This window comes from Coenobita brevimanus, chromosome 63 (assembly GCF_032717465.1).
Source record: "Coenobita brevimanus isolate Jiangsu-jjx chromosome 63, ASM3271746v2, whole genome shotgun sequence".
In the NCBI taxonomy this organism is placed as follows: domain Eukaryota; kingdom Metazoa; phylum Arthropoda; class Malacostraca; order Decapoda; family Coenobitidae; genus Coenobita; species Coenobita brevimanus.
This window is the reverse complement of record NC_137016.1, coordinates 40,519,414-40,540,009: the sequence shown is the minus strand read 5'-3', so window position 1 is coordinate 40,540,009 and position 20,596 is coordinate 40,519,414. Positions and strand designations below refer to the sequence as shown.

At 41.7% G+C, this 20,596-nt stretch overlaps 1 protein-coding gene across 1 annotated transcript in view; it reads right to left on the bottom strand.

The window, feature by feature from the left end:
* Positions 1–3,144: 3,144 nt before the first annotated feature.
* LOC145404497 (uncharacterized) overlaps positions 3,145–20,596 on the bottom strand; it is a 56,133-nt gene continuing 38,681 nt past the window's right edge. Inside the window, exons 3-5 of the mRNA XM_080276063.1 lie at positions 11,441–11,648; positions 6,967–7,049; positions 3,145–4,753 (exon numbers count right to left, since the gene is read on the bottom strand). Of these exons, the coding sequence (XP_080132189.1) occupies positions 4,520–4,753; positions 6,967–7,049; positions 11,441–11,648 (525 nt within the window). The 3' untranslated portion in view covers positions 3,145–4,519. The remainder of the gene's footprint in view (positions 4,754–6,966; positions 7,050–11,440; positions 11,649–20,596) is intronic.

Sequence of the window (20,596 nt, the reverse complement as noted above, 5' to 3'; positions counted from 1 at the left end):
GTTTGCAAGTCAGTGCAAGAATTATCATAAGTTTACTGAGTGTGATAGGGAAGGTATATGGAAGAGTTATTATAAAGTAAGGATATCAGTCATAGTGAATGATGAACAGGGTGGCTTTAGGTGTGGCAGAGGATGTGTGGATCAAATATTTGCAGTGAGACAGATAGTGGAGATGGCTTGTGAGAAGGACTATAAAGTGTGTATGGCATTCATGGATCTGGAAAAACCATATGACAAAGCAGAAAGAGAAGGATTGTGGAAGGCTTTGCACATGTACGGTTTAGATGGTAAGCTGCTAGGTGCTGTAAAGAGTTTTTATGATGGTAATGAAGCATGTGTCAGGGTAAATAGACATATAAGTTAATGGTTCATGATCGGTGTGGACTTGCAACAAGGTTATGTGATGTCCCCACGGTTGTTCAATATATATATGGATGGGGTGATGAGAGAGGTAAAGACACAAGTAATGGAGAGAGGGATGGCATTGGTAATGAATGGTGATGGATGGAATATCTCAAATTTGTTGTATGCTGATGATGCAGTACTACTTGTAAATACTGGACAAGAACTTGGTAGACTGGTGCAGAGTTTTGATGATGTCTCTGAGCGTTGTGTGATGGTTTTTGAGCGAGAAGGTGACTCCCAGTGTGATGTTACAGTGAATGGAGAAAGACTGGAATTGGTAAGAGTATTCAAACACCTGGGTACAGTGATTGAAGAGAGAGAAAATGTGCAAAAGAAGTGGAAAGTAGAGTGGCACAAGGAAGGTAGGTAGCTGATGCTATGAAGGCCTTGATAAGAAACAGAGGCCTGAGTGTTGCAGCTGCACGAGGCTTACATGAAGGAGTGTTAGTGCCAACTCTAACATATGGATGTGATACTATAGTATGGCATGAAAATGAAGAGTCAAGGGTGACAGCAGCAGAGATGGGGCTGCTGAGGAATGTATGTGGAGTACAGAGAGTGAATAGGATACAAAATATGTGGAGCTAGGAAGTCTGTGGACACCAGGATTGAAGAGAGTGTACTGAGGTGGTATGGTCATGTGGAGAGCATGGATATCAACAGTGGTAAAAATGGTATATCTGAGCAAATTTGAAGCAGGAAGGAGGCAAGGTAAGCCAAGAAGGTGGAGGGATATGGTGGATGAGTTTGTGAGGAAGAGAGATATGGAAGTTGGTGAGGCTATGGCACTGACAAGAGATTGAGCTGGCTGGATGAATGTTGTGAGAAGTGGATGATCAGGGATTTGGCACCCCGTTTTAATGTAACAGCATCTCGATTGACTCTATCGGATATGTTTATGTGATGCCACAGATGGTGGTGAATGTTTTTGGTGTATTAGATAAAGCTAGGATTCCAGGGGCTTGAATGATGAGTGAATGGAAGCATGGTCCATTGGGTTGAGGAATCTTGGGCTGTCTGGATGTTGCTACTCCTAACCCTGCCATAGGGTGGGAAAAGAGGTCTGGATGATGATTTGTTTTCATATTTGTTTTTGAAGGCTCCAACATGCTTGCATGCGTCGGCCTTGGTCACCTAATGGCGGCTCTAAATGCTGCTTGATCTATGGCAGCCTCCCTGTTCAGCCCCTTACCCTTGATGTCACACTTAACGACCTCGTCCCAGGACTTCTTTGGTCTACTTGCAACCACATCCCCAATATTAATGCTTGTAACTTTCTGCACCCAATTTTCTTACTCCATTCTCTCCACATGCCCAAACCACCCAAATCTACCACTCCTCATCACAACACTAATACACTCCAGTCCCATCCTACCTCTCAACTCTTCCATCATAAATCTAGCACCCCCAGGCCTTGCACTCAGGGATGCACTCCCCAACCACCTAATCATTGTCATTTCTGTACATCTGAGCCTCCAAATATCCTTTTCCTTTACTCCCCAGGTCTCACTACCATACATCATTACACTACTAAGAACTAACACATGCTGCATACAAAGATCCCTTAGCATGTAAGGAGAGCCCTCTTAATGTCAGGAGAGGCAATGGCACCCAGAACTTCTTCCAACCACTTCTCACTCTAGCCACAGACCTAGATCCAGCCACACTTCCAGCACATAATGTCTCCCAAATAACAAAACTCTTCCACACACTCAAGAGACTCACCAGCAAGTTCAATCCTTTCACGCCTGACAATCCCCACCTGCTCTCAACAAGCCGCACACATAAAATCTGCATGATCTCGCAGTTTACCTCCAATACCACATCTCTTATGCACCCACTTATCACAAACACTGCACAAGATGGAATTACTTCCAACACCCTTGTGACAAATTGCACATGGACACTCTCTTTCTTCTTTGACAGTACAGTACTGCCACCAACCCTAGATATCATAACTTTTGTTGTGTCTGCATTTACTATTAAGCCCTTTTACCCCATACCATCTCTCCACTTCCTAAAGAGAACATTCTTCAAATATTTAAGTAGTGTGATGAATATGGATGGAAGTTTAGAAGATGAAGTGCATCAAAGAGTATTGCAGAGAACAGAGGTTGCTGGTTAACTGAAAGCAGTAATAAAGAATACGAAAGTGAGCAATGAAATGAAAAAGTTGCTGCATGACAGTACTGTGATCTCCACTCTAGCAAACGGATGTGAAGGTCAGACATTGTTGTAAGGACACAAGTCAAGAGCGAGAGGAGTGGATGAGTTATCTGAGAGGAGCACTGATTTATGTGGAGACATAGTCAGACAAATAAGGAAATGAAGGAATGTTCTGGTGTTGATCTGGATATTCTAGAAAGTATTAGGAGATACTGTATACTCTGTTTTGAGATGGTATGGCCATAAGGAGAAGATGGAGAATGAGAGACTGACTAGAGGAGTGTATGTGTGAGGTGGAGGGAGGAAGGGGAAGACCAGGGATGAGATGGAGGGATAGGGTGGAGAGGTATACGAAGGAAGGATGTGAGTTGGAGTGCCTGGAGCCAGAGAGATGACACAAGGTGACATCAAGGCACTTTGTGACCATCCCTCAAGGAACTGAATGCTGAGCAATAGATAAGAAACAAAAGTAGCAATCTGGAATTTTCTCTCAACAATGTCAAAATGGTGTTTTATAAATGACACATCTGTTTGCTAGAACATATCAGGCAGTGCAGGCAACAAAAACAAGAAAATTTTGTTTATTATAATAGAGAAATTATACATGTTAAAATCAGCTATATTAAAATATATAAAGCTAAACTATGTAATACTTTACCAAATTAATGTATATTAATATACATTTATAAATGCATTCATTAAAAATTTGTTGATCAGACATTCTAAATGTATTACCATACAAATCACTAGGGTGCTACATTCATATAAATATAAGTTTGTGATTCTGCAAAGGAAGGTGGAATAGACAAGTTCAGTACTTCATCTAGATGTGAAGCCTCCTAAAATATACTTCTACATTTGCCTCTCATAAAAACCTGACCTCAGCATTACATACAGTATGTAATGCAATATAAAAAATCTTAACTCATCACTTCTTGCACTACATATTATTCAGATCACTTTTTCCAAAAAACAAAATATACCAGCATGATACTGAATGCTAAGCTTGTACTCGGTACATACTGTACCTTGCAAAATGCAAGATAATGTACACAAGTATGGACTGACAACAATACTAAAAACTATTAATATGACTAAGGTATTCCTTCCATTTAACTGACATCCAAAGTTATCATGCACTTTAGACAACCTGCAATCTGTCACTGTAGATCTAAATGACATCCAAGTCTTAAGATTCAATTTACATCTCAGAAATGCATTTGGTGAGGGATTTTACACCTTAGATGTCACAGTCATAGCACAGGTAGAAGACAAATATTATGGCTGTAGATGCATATAAGGAAGGGTCATACATCAAAATTATTATAATTAAATATTTCCTGACATTAGGGTGCCCCAAACTGCAACCAGTGTTATATTCTTACACACAGTTGTGTTAATGTTGTATGCTATTTAAGTTATAATTCTGTAGTGTAGTAAGTTATGGAAATAAATCTTAATAACATGCCTCAATTCACAGAAAAATGATCCCCTCCACCCTTAAATGTCTGCTACCTGACAATGACCTTTATCAGGTAATTTTTTCATTCATATGCTAATCTGAAGGCTTACAAAGCTGTTTCGTTATCTCTTAAAATCTCCATTCCCAGTGTAACAACTTGTTACTCATTACTGTGGTTTTTGTGATGAAACACACACACACACACACATACATACTTACAGTTCCTAATCTCCATTAATAAGACTCTACTAACCCATGAACTGGTACGTATACCATTAGCTTACACCCCAGAATATCTTGGATAACTGAATATGAACCCAAGAAAGTGTCATGTCTCATACCATATCCCTCCAACTTTTATAACATGGTAAATTACCAGTTTCTTGTACAGTAGTTGAGTAGGTCTATAACATTCAATTTAATTCTGAAATGGATGTTCTTGTACAACAGAATGAAGCGTGATTTTTTAAACTTTCCTTCTAACGTTTATTTCATGCTGATCTCCTCGTGCATGCGGATAAGTCCAAGGGCTTGGTACTGTGAGATGATCACCAGGAGGAAGTACAAAGTGATGAGGAAACCAACAAGGAAGCTGATGGCGGAGGAGACGATGATCATGTGTGTTCCAAATGCAACGAGCATCCCTATGCCAAAGACTGCGTAAAGCAACAGGCCTACTACCTCCTGCACCATAAAGGGGATCAGCAGCCCTCGTCGGTTCTGTAGAGGAAAGATATCATTATCATCATCATCATTCAGATCTCTTTTCCCACTCACAGATGGGGTAAGGTATGGTATACAGTAGAAAGCATGAAAAGAGAAAAACATAACTCCACCTCACATTCACAGCAATCCACACATGTGCTTCATATTACAGTACCAGTCAATCCAACTGACCATCACGCTAAAAGAAAGCGGTACCAACCCGTATCATGTGCTCCTCCTTACGATGTCATCCAACACAACTCAAGCCTCTGCCAGTTCCCAAACTTCAACAAGCTCCATACCTTGCTTTCTTAAGCATTCATTCACCGTGCCTCTCCATCAATCTATAATCCTGCCTTACCATGCCTCTAACCACCTTCAAAACCAATCAAATACTGTATACCCTCTTCATCACCTTACATCCACTTTTCATATGACTAGAACATCTAAGCACAATCTTTTCTACCCTATTATCAACACACTTCCTTTCTGCTGCTGCTGTGGCCTCAGGCTCACCTGGATGTAAACCCAGTGAACTGCAAGCTTTGGTGACCTCCTCTTGCAGTCCATCTTCCTTTTGGGGCATAGGGGGCAAGCTCTGAGATGTTTGTATAACAAAAGAACAATGCCACCCACTCATATTGGTGCCATCATATGAAGGCATCTTTGTCCAGTACCTACTTCATATCTCATATCAAATATATATATATCAGTATATAATTACCGAAATATGGAGTGGTTGGAGGAAGTTCAAGGAGCTGTTGCCTCTTCTGATATTGAGAAGGTTCTTCCTCCGTGCTATGGGATCTTTGTATGCAGCATGTTAGGAATATTAATGCTATATGGTAGTGAAACCTGGGCAGCAACGGAAGAGGATACTTGTACACTCAAATGTACCAAAATGACAATGATCAGGTGGATGTACAGAGCATCCCTGAATGTGAGGCTAGGGGGTGGGGGGTAGGTTTCAAACTGAGGAGTTGAGAGGACGGATGGAACTGGAGTGTATTGGTGTTGTGATGAGGAGGGGTAGATTGAGATGGTTTGGCATGTGGCGAGGATGGATGATGACAACTGAGTGTGTAAAGTAAAAAAAAAAAAAGTGAGCATTGGGGGTTGGGTTGCAAGTGACAAACTGAAAAAGACTTGGGACGAGGTCACAGAATGTGACCTCAGGGATAAGGGATTGAATAGGAAGGCTGCCAGAGACTGAGGAGTATGGAGAGCCGGCATTAGGTGACCAAGGCTGACGCATACCCCACGGTGGAGTTTTTATAAATGATACGAGGAGGAACAGGGGAAGGAAAATTATTAATAATGATAATACTATTAATTCCATACATCAGATTACAAGTGCTCTCCATTCATAAAAAATCTGTAACACCTGGACTTGAACTGCTGAAAGTTGAAATCTGGGGAGACACTAATCTATGGAAGCGAGTTCCAAAGAGGTGCAGTTCTGGGAATAATGAACTATAACAGGCAGGAGTTCTGCACTATGGCAGTGTGACAGTTCAAGTTTTTTTTTTTTTTTTTAATGCGAGGAAGAAGGAACCAAAGGCCACGAGCCCACAATTGTTGTTCCTTCCAAAAGAAAAACAAAATACATGAGACGGCCAAATTCAAGAACCGATCATTTCGAGATGCCTGGACACACTGCGTTTGAAAGACTGGATATCATAGGAAACAGGAAATACAGACAAAGGGAGACAGTTCCAGAGTTGACCTGTTGCATAAATGAAGGACTGGAAGTAACAGTTAACTCTTGCATTACAGAGCTGGACACAAATGGAATGAGAGTTTGCTGTAGACGGGTGCTACACGCCCGTCGTAGAGGTGGATGAATGCATGCAGACAGTTCAGAGGAGCAGTGACCATTGAAGTAGCGATAGAAAAGAGATAAAGATGCAACAGTGCGACGAAAAGACAGAGGTTGAAGGGAGTCAGTAAGAGAAGGAGAGTTAATGAGACGAAAAGCCTTTGACTCCACCCAGTGCTACCAGATCCCTGCGTAGCATGAATGTGTGAAGAGGTGGCACAATGGATGCAACTTTGAACATTTGCCATAAAAGTATCTGTAAAATAATGCAAGGGATGCACGATTCTGCCTTACTTGTAGGGAGGTAGTTAATTTGTAACTGCTGGGATAACAATTATTCTTAAAGCTTTGTTCTCATTTCTGTCCAGTTGTTTTAGTGTAACTGGACAACAACAAAGCAGGAACATACCCGCCTGACACCATGGATGAGCATGGAGGAAGTGATGATGAGCAGCACCGACACAGCCAGCAAGATGTACAGGATAATCTTCACTGTAAAAAGAGGAAGAAGGTTTAAATTAACATCTGTTGACTACACAAAGGCCATTAAGGCAGATATTTAATTCTGGGGAGAAGCAAAAGGTCTAAATTAATGATTTTCAACTACAAGAAGGTCATTAAAGCACACAATTTTTCATATGCCCTAATCTTCCCTCAGACTACAACAAGCAACGGCTCAATTTACTTTGAAGGTATCTACTTTAGTTTTGGGTATGAACAGACTGGTAAGTACAGTAATTCTGTATCGATACATTTATAAACAGTACCACCTTACTGAACATTTACCATCGTGAAGAATATTAGTACCGGGTACTGCATCTCAGTACAAGCAATCCTCATTACATGGTGCTGTCTGTGCTATTTAAGTCCATAAATCCATCCATCATCCAACCCCATATTACCACATCAGGAACATAGGGACCTGAGGCTTGACTGTTCAGTCCAGGCATGGATGAGTGACCAGCTGCTTGGCTCTGAACAGCAGTACTTGGGAAATAAATTCCAACCACCCCTTGACAGCTATACACTTGAGGGGCACAAATGATTGGAGTGCCTTAACTCACAAGATCAGCAGCCTAAAAACAAGTGTACAAAAGCAATCGGGCTAAAGCACTACATCAGTACACATTATGAAGGCCCACCCTTGACCTCTTGAGTAATTTAGAGAAAAATTGCCCAAAAAAAGTTCCACAACTGCCTATGAAGTTGGTTTGCCAGTTCCCCCATTTTAGTATAATGGATGTATGTTGGTTTGCCAGTTCCCCCATTTTAGTTTAATGGCTGTATGTATGTTGAAAGTTGTGATATGCTGAAACATATCACTGATTTAAAACAAGGAATTAATGTTATTGTACTGTAAACACTTTTCAAAATCAGCCTTGAGTAAGCAGATCATTAGTATTAGTCTAACAAACAAATATTAATATACTCTTTTCACTTTTACTTGGTCTACAAGGTGGTAGGTGGTGGTGACCATCATCCACTCACTTGATGTTGTGCTGTCAACTCCACCTTTATTATTGTATTCTATTTTTGTGTCTGCCCTCCTCTCTTCCAACTTTTCCCATTCCTGCCTGTCACTTTCAATTACTCGTATCCACTTCAGGCAGCTCTACAATGAGTAACAAGTCTAAAGGTTTTCTGTAACCCAGGAAACCATTTACAATGCTGGGTGGTAACCATATACGGTAACCAGATCATGGGGGCGAAGTGGACCCTACTGTGGTGCTCCTGTTTCTTGGGTGGTGAGATGCATGTGTGACATCCACCCAAGAACCAAACCCCCACACTTTTCCCTGCACCTTACTATGGAAAAGTGCTGTCAACCACAAGAAACTACAGATTTGATGCACAAGACAGTCCAGCAGGAGCAACTGCTTGCCAGTGGTAATAGTAGTAGTAGTAGTTGTTCCCTAGGCAGTCTGGCTGAACAGCCCCGAGTCCCTATGGAAGGCAATGGCCGAGACTGGCCTTTCCCACAGAGCTCTCAAAGAGTGTACATTGTGTTGTTGGCACAGGCAATTGTGTGCAATGCAGTCTTCCGTAATGTGCTTAACAGTATGACGTACTGTGCTGCATCCTGGGCAGACATGAGCGATGGAGTCATCCAGCATCCTCTGATAACTCAAGAGGGCTGGATGATACCCACATCTCAGCCTGACAAGGTGGACCTTGTCCTCACGAAGGAGGTAGGATTCAGAAGAGTGAATATCTAGGGAGACCATGCATGCAGCTGTGTGTTGTTTTGAGTGACTGAATGGAGCAGCAAGTGATTGGAACATGGATAGGCTTTTGGAAGCTGGTTTAGGGCGGGTGAAGGGGGAGAAATGACAGTATTTGTGTATGATATTGTGTGCTGGGTGTCGTTTTGACATTCCTTGGTGTGTGTGGATGGTGTGGGTTTGTGGAGGCGGCAGCAAAAATGTATGTGCCTCTCATGTTGAACCTTGACTTTGAGGACTTTGGTTTCTTAGTGTAGGTGGTCTGTAGGTGTAGTTGTTTTGCAGCCTGTGATTATTTTTAGGGCCTTGTTCTCTATGGTCTGTAGGGTGTTTTAGTGCGTTTCAGTGAGGTTAGATGCCCAAGCAGGGCTTGCATGGTTCATCACTGAATGTATATATTGTTTGTAGACAGTACTGTGGTGGAGGTTTCTTTGTTGTGTCTGAATGCTGTATGGGCAGGTGACTTTAGGGGGTTGAGTCTTGGTGTTGATTTAATTTTAATGTTTGTGATGTGTTGTTTAAATGACACTGATGTACTGTACGTAACACCAAGGATTTTGTGTGTGTGTGTATGTGGTAGGGGAGTGTTGTTTATGGTGAGGTGTGGAGTGTGACTATGTTCTGCTGTTCAGTTTGTGAGAAGGGTCACTGGAGATTTGGCTGGGGCTATTGTGAGTCTGTTCGTGGTGAACCATTCATGTAGTGTGCTTAGGTACGGTTGGAGGATGTGTGAAACTGTGTTTGCATTTTGGTGTGTACATGTGTTATGTTATCTACATAGGAAGCTATGTGTATTTGTGGTGTGTGGGGTATGGGTATGTCATGCATGTATAGGTTAAAGAGTGTAAAGGACAAAACAGATCCTTGAGGGATGCCATTTGTGAAGTTTCTGATGTTTGATGACTGCCCAGCAAATGTTACACATGCACATCCACCTGCTATATCCCATGCAAGAGACTGTTCCCCACAGACTCAGACTTCGCACCCTTCACTTACAACCAGATGAAGGACATCATTAGCAACCTTTAGCACTCATCTGCCTGTGACCCAGACAACATAAGCAACACACACCTAAAATATCTTGGACCACAAGACATACAAGCACTCACCAACATATCATACTACAGCTACTCACACAACATAATACCCAACATCTAGAAGCATGGTATTATAATCAATATCCTCAAACCCAATAAAGACCCCACGTTAACTTCCTCACACCACCCCATCTCACTCCTCTGCACCCCCTCCAAAGTCAGTGAATGACTGGTATTACAATTAGTAACACTATTAACACCTCACATCCCCCTAGCCCCATCATAATATGGTTTTAGGCCGCTACACTTCACAAACACTCTTCTTACAGACCTTAAGGCCCTCTCCCACTTCGGCGTAAATAGGCACGATGAAGCCACGATGAAAATCGTGGCCGAAGTCGGTGATGTGTTGACGACTCTGACCAAGAATCGTGGTGCCGGCGTACTACCAGCGACACCAGTACGACAAAACGCCGACACCTCGGCGGAGTATACGATATAACCGGCGACTAGTAGCCGACATATCGCCGATATGTCGGCGTAATGCGCAAGCATTATTCTAAATTCAAATTTTAATGTTTTTTTTTTTTTACGGCGATAAAGGTACATCAGCGGCGTGCTGTCGACGATGTATTGTCGATGTGTCGGCGAATGCATTGCACGCACCTTGCAGACAAAACGCCGAGGCCATCGCAGGTGCCTTGCCGTCATTGGCATATTTAAGGCGATTAATCGATGGTTCATCCGCGAAATGTCAGCGATATATCACAGACATTCATAAGATGAAATATTACTGTCGCACAACCCAGTACGTATCGTACGGTTTACGTAGGCTATGTCGTATTAACCTCACCGATGCATCGCCAATATATTGACGACGCTTCGCCGTATGACATCTCAACGTTTTTTTTCACCACCGACGCCTCGCCGATGTCGGCGATCATACGTGGTTTATACGCTGGGTAATTGCCAACGTCGCCGAGGCGTCGACGACTATTCTGCGAAATTTTACAAAATCGTGGGGGACCACGACGTTTTCATGCAGCATGAAAACGTCATGGCCCCCCCATGACAAATTTCCACCTCATGCGACGTATCGGCGACATGCCACGAATGGACAAAATTTTGATCACGAATACCCACGATTAGGGATTTTTGACACATCGTGACTTTATCTTTCCCACTTTCGCCGAAGTGGGAGAGGGCCTTTACACAAAGAGTTTTGATGGCATCAATTCAGCTAGGCCATCACACACAACATTCCTAGTCACACCAGACATTAGCAATGCTTTCTATGTCATTCCCCCCACAACCTCACAAACAAAATATTCAACACAAACATGCACAATAATACAAAAAAATGGTTTGTCTGTGGTAGATGGATCTGCTTGGCCAGACATACTGGGGTGCTGATCAACAAAACTTGGTCTACAACTGTTATCTCTCTATCTTGAATACTGACTTGTGACATTAAGTTAACACTAGAATATAATACTAGTCATGAAGAAGTGCAACATAAAAGATATTAAGCTTATTCTGCCACTAAGCAATGTGACATGCTGCAAAAGAAAAAATGTCTCGGCCTAGTTAAAGCGATAAACTAAAGATACTAGTTGAACCTTACGTGTCTCAATGGTTAGCTCTCCAAAAGTATGGAGGATCTGTTCCAGGAATGACTTTTCTTCTTGGGTGAGATCCAAATAGTCATCATCAGCAAAGGTGGGCTGCGAGTCTTTCTCTAACTCTTCCTTGATGGCTTTGTGGGCCTCACCTCCAAGCACCACCATCACCAGCAGTATAGCAAAGATCAGGCTGTACACAATGGCTCCAATCTGAAAAGATATACAGTACATTACTGGACACAACTGGCAAAGGGGAAAAACACATGATAATGTAAAACTGTTCAAATCTAGGAAGAAATAGCACTAACCACTTGGCAACAGTTACTGAGTGGTTAGTGCTGCAACCTACAACACTGCCATCACAATAGCACCTGCTTTTGAATCCTGATGCTGGCAGCTGGCACCATTTGACTCAGGTGTCCATCCATCCTTTGTGTGTTGGTAAGTAAAGGGAAGACTGTACAATACTTGGGACAACACCTAGGTTTATGCAGTGGCCTTGTATACGTAGACATACGATGAATAACCCATCACATGTTCAATGGCCTAAATAACACAGATAAGCCCTGTGAATAAGTACCTCATGGCTTCTACCGCTGCCTTTACCATACTTTCAATGGCTCCAGTCTGAAAAGAAATATAACATAATAATACAGTACACAACTCTTAAAATCTGGAAATAAACAGCACATCATATAATACACAACCGCTACAATCTGGAAAGGAATACATCTTTACGGTATAATCTTTGTGAAGCATCCCCTCTGGTCATTCAAATACTGAACATTATTAACTAACTTGTGTGTAGTGATGTTTGTGAGTTAAAATTTATGTTCACCCTGTACCCTATTCCTGGTTGAAAAGATACCAGTAAAGACTTGGTGTCCTGTGTCATGGTGGTATAGTCCTTCACCCTGACTTGGCCTTAATTTTTCGTCCTTTGGGGGCTAATTTCACAGGAAGATAATGCCTTGGTTCTGCATCCTTTCCATTTCTTTGTGACTAGCATCATATTCTAACATTAGCTGATTATTACAACTCAGCATTTGAGATGGAGAGATGGCAATTTCAGGCCAAGTTAGAGTAAGAAGAGTACTGAATAATTCTGTTAAATGCATGAGGAACACTTCATGATGGTACTGTTACTCAGGCAGTCTAGAAATGCTTAAAACCACCGACAATGGGTCCTCAGTCAATGCCAAATTTCACTATGACTTCTTTTCAGTCATGGATACAAGCAGAGAGTAAGCAGGAACCATGTTCATAAGTGTACATCTGACAACCAATGAAGTTGCTAATGTAGACATCTCTTAGTACTGCCCAGTGCCTGTTACTGCAAGAAGTGGTGGTCTCAAAAAAATAAATTAATATTTCTGTCCCTCCTCAGTAACATTCCAGCATTCCCATGAGACATCAGTTTTCTTTATTGTCTTCCATCTTGTTCTTAGTTACTACTGCACTCTGACAATAATCTGATACTTTCTTCTCATGACAATAACTTTCTTTTTATGACTATATCATCTTTTCATGGCAATACTGTACTGTATACAGTACAGTACAGTATTCTTTTCTGAGAATATTCCCATTTCCTGTCAATAATACTTTCAGTGAATATTCTCTGTTCTTAAAAATAATACTTTCTCTTCCTAAGAGTACCGTACTCTCTTTTCCTGACAATAATATTTTCTCTTTCTGAGAATATGAGTACCGGTAGTCATTTTCCTGACACTAGTACTGTACTTTCTGTTCCTGAAAATACTCTTTTTCTGGCAATAATCTGTTTTGCTGACAAAAATATTTTCTCTTCCTAAGAATACTCTTTTTTCATAATACAGTACACCCTTTTCCAGACAATAGTACCTTCTTTTCCTGACAATGCTCTTGCTTCATAACACTACCGTAACACTTTTTCCCTAACAAAAATGTTTTCCCTTTCTGACAATTTAATCAATGTTGGTCTCATGCAGAACCGCTATAAACTAAGATATCTGCCTGGTGTATGCAACGGGAAGCTGTACATATAGTTGGTTTATTATTATCTGATGCAACAGTAACACTTATTACTACAGCATGTTTACATAAAGTTCGATGAGCATCAGATGTTTAAAAAAAAAAAAAAAAAAAAAAAAAAAGGGGGGGGGGGGGGGCCTTCGTTACTGATCAATACTGCCCTCCAATCTGACTACCCTTGGCGTCTGGGATCTCTATGTCAGTTTAGAACGAGAAGTAACGACAAGACAGACCTTAACAAGTTACATGTGCCTGGGTATGTTCAGTACACACACACACCAGTAAAATAAAATAATAAAACGTGCACACAGCCACTTAAAACCAACAGTAACACTAAGTGCACATATGAAACTAATTCATAACCAAATAAACATGCATCCTCCTACACACACACACACACACACACACGCAAGTCTATCATCCTTGCACGCATGCACGCACACGAGCGCGCGCGCGCATACACACGAGGGAACGGTAGCCAGTGTCCAACCTGGTGCGATATCAATATTTAGTGGTCTATAGTTGGGTTAGTACGGTACTGACACACACACACACACACACACACACACACACACACACACACACACACAGAATAACGGTTAAAAATAATACGTCCCAAGCCACTCCATAGCACGTACAAAAACTAGCCACTGCGCCACCGCCTCTAATGATTCTACAGTATACTTTGGATTCGATTTTTTGTATTCCTAAGTACTCTGTAAAGGATTTTGTGTGTGTGTGTGTATGTGTGTGTGATCTTATAGTTCTTTCACTTTACTTGACAATGCTACGGCTCTGCTTCTCACAGCACTTCTTCATGGCTAGCACGATATCTTAAGTGTTAGCCTCTTGTTACACCTTCGATGGAGATGCCGTTACGTGAACAGAGTAGTGTTGCAGTGTATTAGTCTTTTGTATTCCCAGCTACTTTGGATTCGAGCCTCTGTATTCCAGGGTACTTTGGATTCGATTTTTTGTATTCCCAGCTACTCTGAATTCGAAAATTTTGTATTTCAGCTACTTTCAATTACATAATTTTCTATTCCAAGCTACTTAGGATTCAGAGTATTCCTAGTTACTGTGGATTCAGATTTTTTTTAGTTCCTAGATAATACGATTTAGAATCCTGTATTTCTAGCTAGTTTAATTCGAGTCTGTATTCCTAGCGTTTGAATTCATCTTTGTATTCCTAGGTATGAATTCTGTTTTATTCCTAGCCACACTGAGTTCGTCTTTGTATTCCTAGCTAGTCTGAATTCGAGTCTTGCACTCCTAGTTTGAATTCGTCTTTTTGTATTCCTAGCTAGTTAGAATTCGTCTGTATTCCTAGCTAATTTGAACTCGATTTTTTTATGCCTATCTACTTTGAGTTAGAACCTTTTCGTATTCCTAACTACTTTGAATTCGAACCTTCTATTCCTTGGTATTTTGAATTCACGTTTTTTGCACTCGAATATCCTAAATTCGAACCTACTGTAATCCTTGCTTTGAATTAAAACCTTTTGACTCCTAGCTAGTTTGAATTCGGGCCTTTTTGTATTCCTAGCTACTTTCGATTTAAGCCTTTTGAGACAAGTTTCTCTTGGCACAGATAAGGTGATAGGAGATGGGAGCTTTATCTGATACGGGGAGTGGAGGATGGTCGGTATTTTGAACTCTCTCAGGCAGTTGTTTTTTTTCTCTCTCTTTCTGTGACACATTTCCTCAATATCATACTTTTTCCTTCCTTTCTTTTTCTTCCCTAATAAGTTCGAGTTGGGTTCTCCGGCCTTTACACATATCACCACTTACACCCATACCCACGGTCCATACTGAACATACCGTTGGCTAGGGCCGTTTCATTCACGGCTGGTGTCGTGGCATTTTCGAGTGTTTTTATAACGTTATGAGGGTTTTTGCGATCAACAATGTTTTAACGAAATCCCAATGACCAAGCTCTTCCCTGCCCGTCTGGGATCGAATTCAGCTCATTTCAAACAGCATATCACTTCCCTAAGCACGTGTGAGCTGGTGAATTACGGTGGGATCACGTCGTAGCGTCCGTGGGTAAATCCGGCTTATAAACATGTCACAAATTACGTGTAGCCAAAGCCAGGTCAGTCGGGAAGAACTTATCATGCGCACTTAATTCATTTATTTTCGGTGTTTCTTTGTGAGAGCGAGGAGTTTGGGCTGTGCCACAGTTTGTTTTCCTCGTCCTCCTCTTCCTACTACTACTACGACTTAATAATAATAATAATAATAATAATGTCAAATTACGTGTAGCCAACACAGTCATATCAATTGGTCAAAGCTTGACAATCTCTCTCTCTCTCTCTCTCTCTCTCACACACACACACACACACACACACATATATATATATATATATATATATATATATATATATATTATATAGATAGATATATCTACAATATATATATATATATATATATATATATATATATATATATACATACATATATATATATATATATATATATATATATATATATATATATATATATATATCAACAACCACTGACATTCCGGGAGGTAAAAGGAACCGGAATAAAATTTCGGAAGATGAGGAAAAGAAGTCTATCTGAGTAGTTATTCATGAATGAATGTTTGTACGTATGTATGCATGTGTAAGTAGTATATGTGTATGTATATATATGTATTTAAGTAGTGTACGTATGTATGCATGCATGCATGCATGTATTTGTGTATATGTATGTGTATGTATGTATATGTATGTAACAAACCTGCCAACCCTGACAAATGTTTTTTACTGGTTTCATCGCAATCAACGGGGGTTCAACAGCCGCCATGACAATTTTCTTTCAGATCGATGTCCTCTGAGGAGGTAATTTTGGTACTGCTCCTGTGGCGGCTCCCTTAGTGAAATGTGGGTGGTGGGGTGCGTGGAGTTTTGAAAGTTTTTGACTCGCGCGCTCTCTCTCTCTCTCTATGTCCATGCCTAAGGTGGAGTTAGGATTCCTGGGGCCTGAATGGTGAATAAATGGGAGTGTGGCCATTTGAACCGAGCAGACTTTGGTTAGTTTCTCGTTGTTCTCTCTCTCTCCTTGCCTCTCTGGAGCCTACCCCACCCCTTCCTATAGCGAGAAGAGGTAAAATTGTTATTATTATTATTATTTACTTCCAAGATTTTTATTGGTAAGAATTTCCAGGAAAAAAAAAAGTGATTCCCCCCCCCACTTAGAACTAGCAAGAAAATGGAGAGAGAGAGAGAGAGAGAGAGAGAGAGAGAGAGAGAGAGAGAGAGAGAGAGAGAATTATGTATGAAGGAAAATAACGGAAGGAAGGAAGGAGGGAAAAGGGAAGGAAGGAAAGAAGGAAAAATATAAGATATAATACGGGAAAGAAGAAAGGAAGCAAGGAGATGGAACGGAGAAAGGAAAGAAAGTAGGTAAGAAGAAGGAAGGAAGGAAGGAAAGAAGGAGGGAAGAAAATACAATCTAGGAATGACGATAAAGTACAGGAGAGAAGAAAGACGGAAGGAAGGAGATGGAAGAAAGGAAGGAAGGAAGAAGACAAGGTAGGCTGAGAGGCTTTCAACAAGTGACCTTTGAGTGTTACGTAACCTATTCCTCCTCCTCCCTCCTCCTTTTTTCTTCTTCTTCCTTCTCCCTCCTCCTCCTCTTTTTTTCCTCTTCCTCCTCCCTCCTCCTCCTCTTTTCTTCTTCCTCCTCCTCCTCCTCTTTTCTTCCTTCCTTCCTCCTCCTCCTCTTCTTTTTTCCTTCCCACTCTTCTTTCCATTCTTTTTACCTTCCGTTCCTCTTTGTGTTCCTCGTCTTACCCTCTTTGTTTCCCTTTTCCTCCTCTTCCTTCCTTCTTTGTTTTATTCCCCCCCCAACCTCTTCATCTTCCTCCTCCACATCCTCTTCTTTCTCCTCCTCCTCCTCCTCCTCCTCCTCCTCCACCGCCACCACCTCCTCCCTTCGCTTTATTCTTCACTCCTCAGAAGCTGACAAGGCAAGAAGCATTTACGAACACACACACACACACACACACACACACACACACACACACACACACACACACACACACACACACACACACACACACACACACACTTCACCACACATTCATGTTTGTCCTTGGATATATTCACACACACACACACACACACACACACACACACACACACACACACACACAATTCACACACACACATACACTGGGCTACAGGAGCTCCCCCTTGGTCGGACGGGTAGTGCGTTATGTACTGAAGGCAAGACCCGGGATTAGATTTCTATTTCTGCACGTTGTGGGTATCATACTGAGACGATCTTGATGGGCAGAATGACGGAATATTAGTCTCTCTCTCTCTCTCTCTCTCTCTCTTTGTTCATCCCTTTGCCATGAGTGTGCTAATGTGTGTGTGTGTGTGTGTGTGTGTGTGTGTGTGTGTGTGTGTGTGTGTGTGTGTGTGACCATGACCATGAAACTGGCGAGTGTATACTGAACTGTGCATTAGTATTTTTAGATGTGTGTATGTACGTATGTAGATATACACGGAAAACAGATAGGCATAGATAAATGTACGGTATGTATTTATATGTCGTATACGGTATTGTAATAATGTACGTATATATGTATGTATGTATGTATTCAGATATAGACGGAAACATATATATATATAAATGTATGCGTTTATGCAGAGAGTAATAATGTATATAAAAATGAGAGGTGTGAATAAATATGTATGAGGCTGTGTATAACTCTTCAGGGGACACACCTACATTTATTCATTCTGATTCATATGGCACGCCCAGGTATGTGTATAATTGGGAAGGTGTGTGAATGTGTATGAGGAAAATGTATACGACTGTGCATGCTGTGTCCTTGGCAGGGAGGGAAGAAGAGGGAGGGAAGGTGGGAGTGTAAGCCGGCCTGGAGTTCATTTACCTGTACAAGCCCTTCCCCTCCCTCCCTCTATCACTTCCCCTTCCTCCCTCACACCTCCCCCTCCCTTACACTTCCCCTTCACCCTACCTCATATTTATCTCCCCTTCTCTCCCTCCCTTACACTCTACTTATTCCTTCGTAATTACCTCCTCCCCCTTCTCTCTCCCTATTTCTTTCCTTCCCTATCTCTATCTTCTCCCCTTTCTCCTTCCCTCCGACTACCTCCTCCCTCTTCCCTCATCCCTTACTCTTCACTCTTCCCCTTCCCTCCAACCCTCCCTTCCTTCTTAAACTTCCCTCTCCACTCCTCTCCTTCCCTCCTACTTTTCTCCTATTTTCTTCCTCTTTTTTTTCTACCTCCTACTTCTTCCCTTTTCTCTGTTTCACTCCTCACATTCGCTCCGTACTTCCCGCCCCCCTTACCTCTCTCTCTCTCTCTTTCTCCCTAAATACATCACCCTTTATCTTTTCCCTCCCTGCCTTATTCTCCCTCCTTTCCTCTACCTCTCAACGCCCTGTTTCTCGTACAATCTTCTACTTCCCTTAACCTCCTCCTCCCCATTATCCTCCCTACCTCTCTTCCCCCACTTCTCTCTCTCTCTCTCTCCCTTCCTTTCTACCTTTTCACCCTTCCTTTTTACCGTTATCTCTCACCCCCCCCCTTTTTTCTTGCAGCCAGTACCTCCCTCCCTTCCCTCCCCTCCCCCCTTCTCTTCCTCTTCCCTCTCCACCCTCCCCCTATCATTATTATACTCCTCCACCCTTCCTTCCTCTCTCTCTCTCTCTCTCTCTCTCTCTCTCTCTCTCTCTCTCTCTCTCTCTCGTACCACCTTCACCCCAAATCATTACTTGTGTTGGTACTGGTGGCAAGAAATCGCCCCCCTCCCCTTTCTTTCTTTCTTGCGTGCGCACACACACACACACACACACACACACACACACACACACACACACACACATTCTTTCCTTCTCTCTCGCACAGAAGTTCTTGACTCTCTCTCTCCCACTGACAGCCATTACACAACAGCCGACATTCTCCTGTCAATGTCACATCTTTCTTGTCTCAAAGTTATTTACATTATTATTACTCCTAAAACTACTCTAGGTATTTTCATCTATTATTATTATTATTATTATTATTATTACTGCTAATATTATTATAGTTATTTACATCTAATACTACTACTATTATTACTGCAAACACTACTACGATTACTACCACCACTACTCCTATTCCTACAACAATAATTACAACCACAACTACTAAGACAGGACGCAGGATATATGAAAAATTAAAGCTTTTCCCCAACACAGAAAACACCACAGAAAAATCCACACTGTTTTACGGCGCCGGCACACCTATCAGGCCAAACAGTGAGCTGGGTGTGTGTTTGTTTTTTTTTTTCTTACTTTCTTTAACCCAGTATCTGTCAGTAAGTTTTTTTGGATTTACTTTTTTCTTTTTTTTTCTTTCTTTTTTTGGCTACCACGAAACGACGGTACTCACCTGCCAACTCACCTCTCTCTCTCTCTCTCTCTCTCTCTCTCAAACATCATTACCTCACATTTTCATCACTCATATACAGATTTATCTCTCTCTCTCTCTCTCTCTCTCTCTCTCTCTCAAACATCATTACCTCACATTTTCATCACTCATATACAGATTTATCTCTCTCTCTCTCTCTCTAAACATCATTTCCTCACTCACATTTTCATCAATCATTCATATACACACTTCTCTCCTACACAAACCTCTCTCTCTCTCTCTCTCTCTCTCCAAACATCATTTCTTCACTCACATTTTCATCACTAATTCACATACACACTTTTCTCTCTCTCTCTCTCTCTCTCTCAATCGACCCCGTAAGTGCGCGTACAGTGTATTAATAATGAATAGCGTACTAGGGGTGTTCACCACATGGCCAGCATAAGTTACCCCCTTTCCCTCCACCACCCCCTCCCCTTTACATCCCCCTCCCCCATTCCACCTCATTTCAACCACCCTTACAAACACACCACCACCACCACCACAACCACACACAACACCACCACCGTACCTACAATTCATCACACACCACCACCGTAATTACACAACACATCCTACCACTCTCATTTTACACATCACCAAACCACAGCCCACCACCACATCTATCATCTTCATCACTACCACATCAAAAAACATACGGAAATACAACATCAACCGATCTGTATTTCATCACACACCAGCACAAGAAAC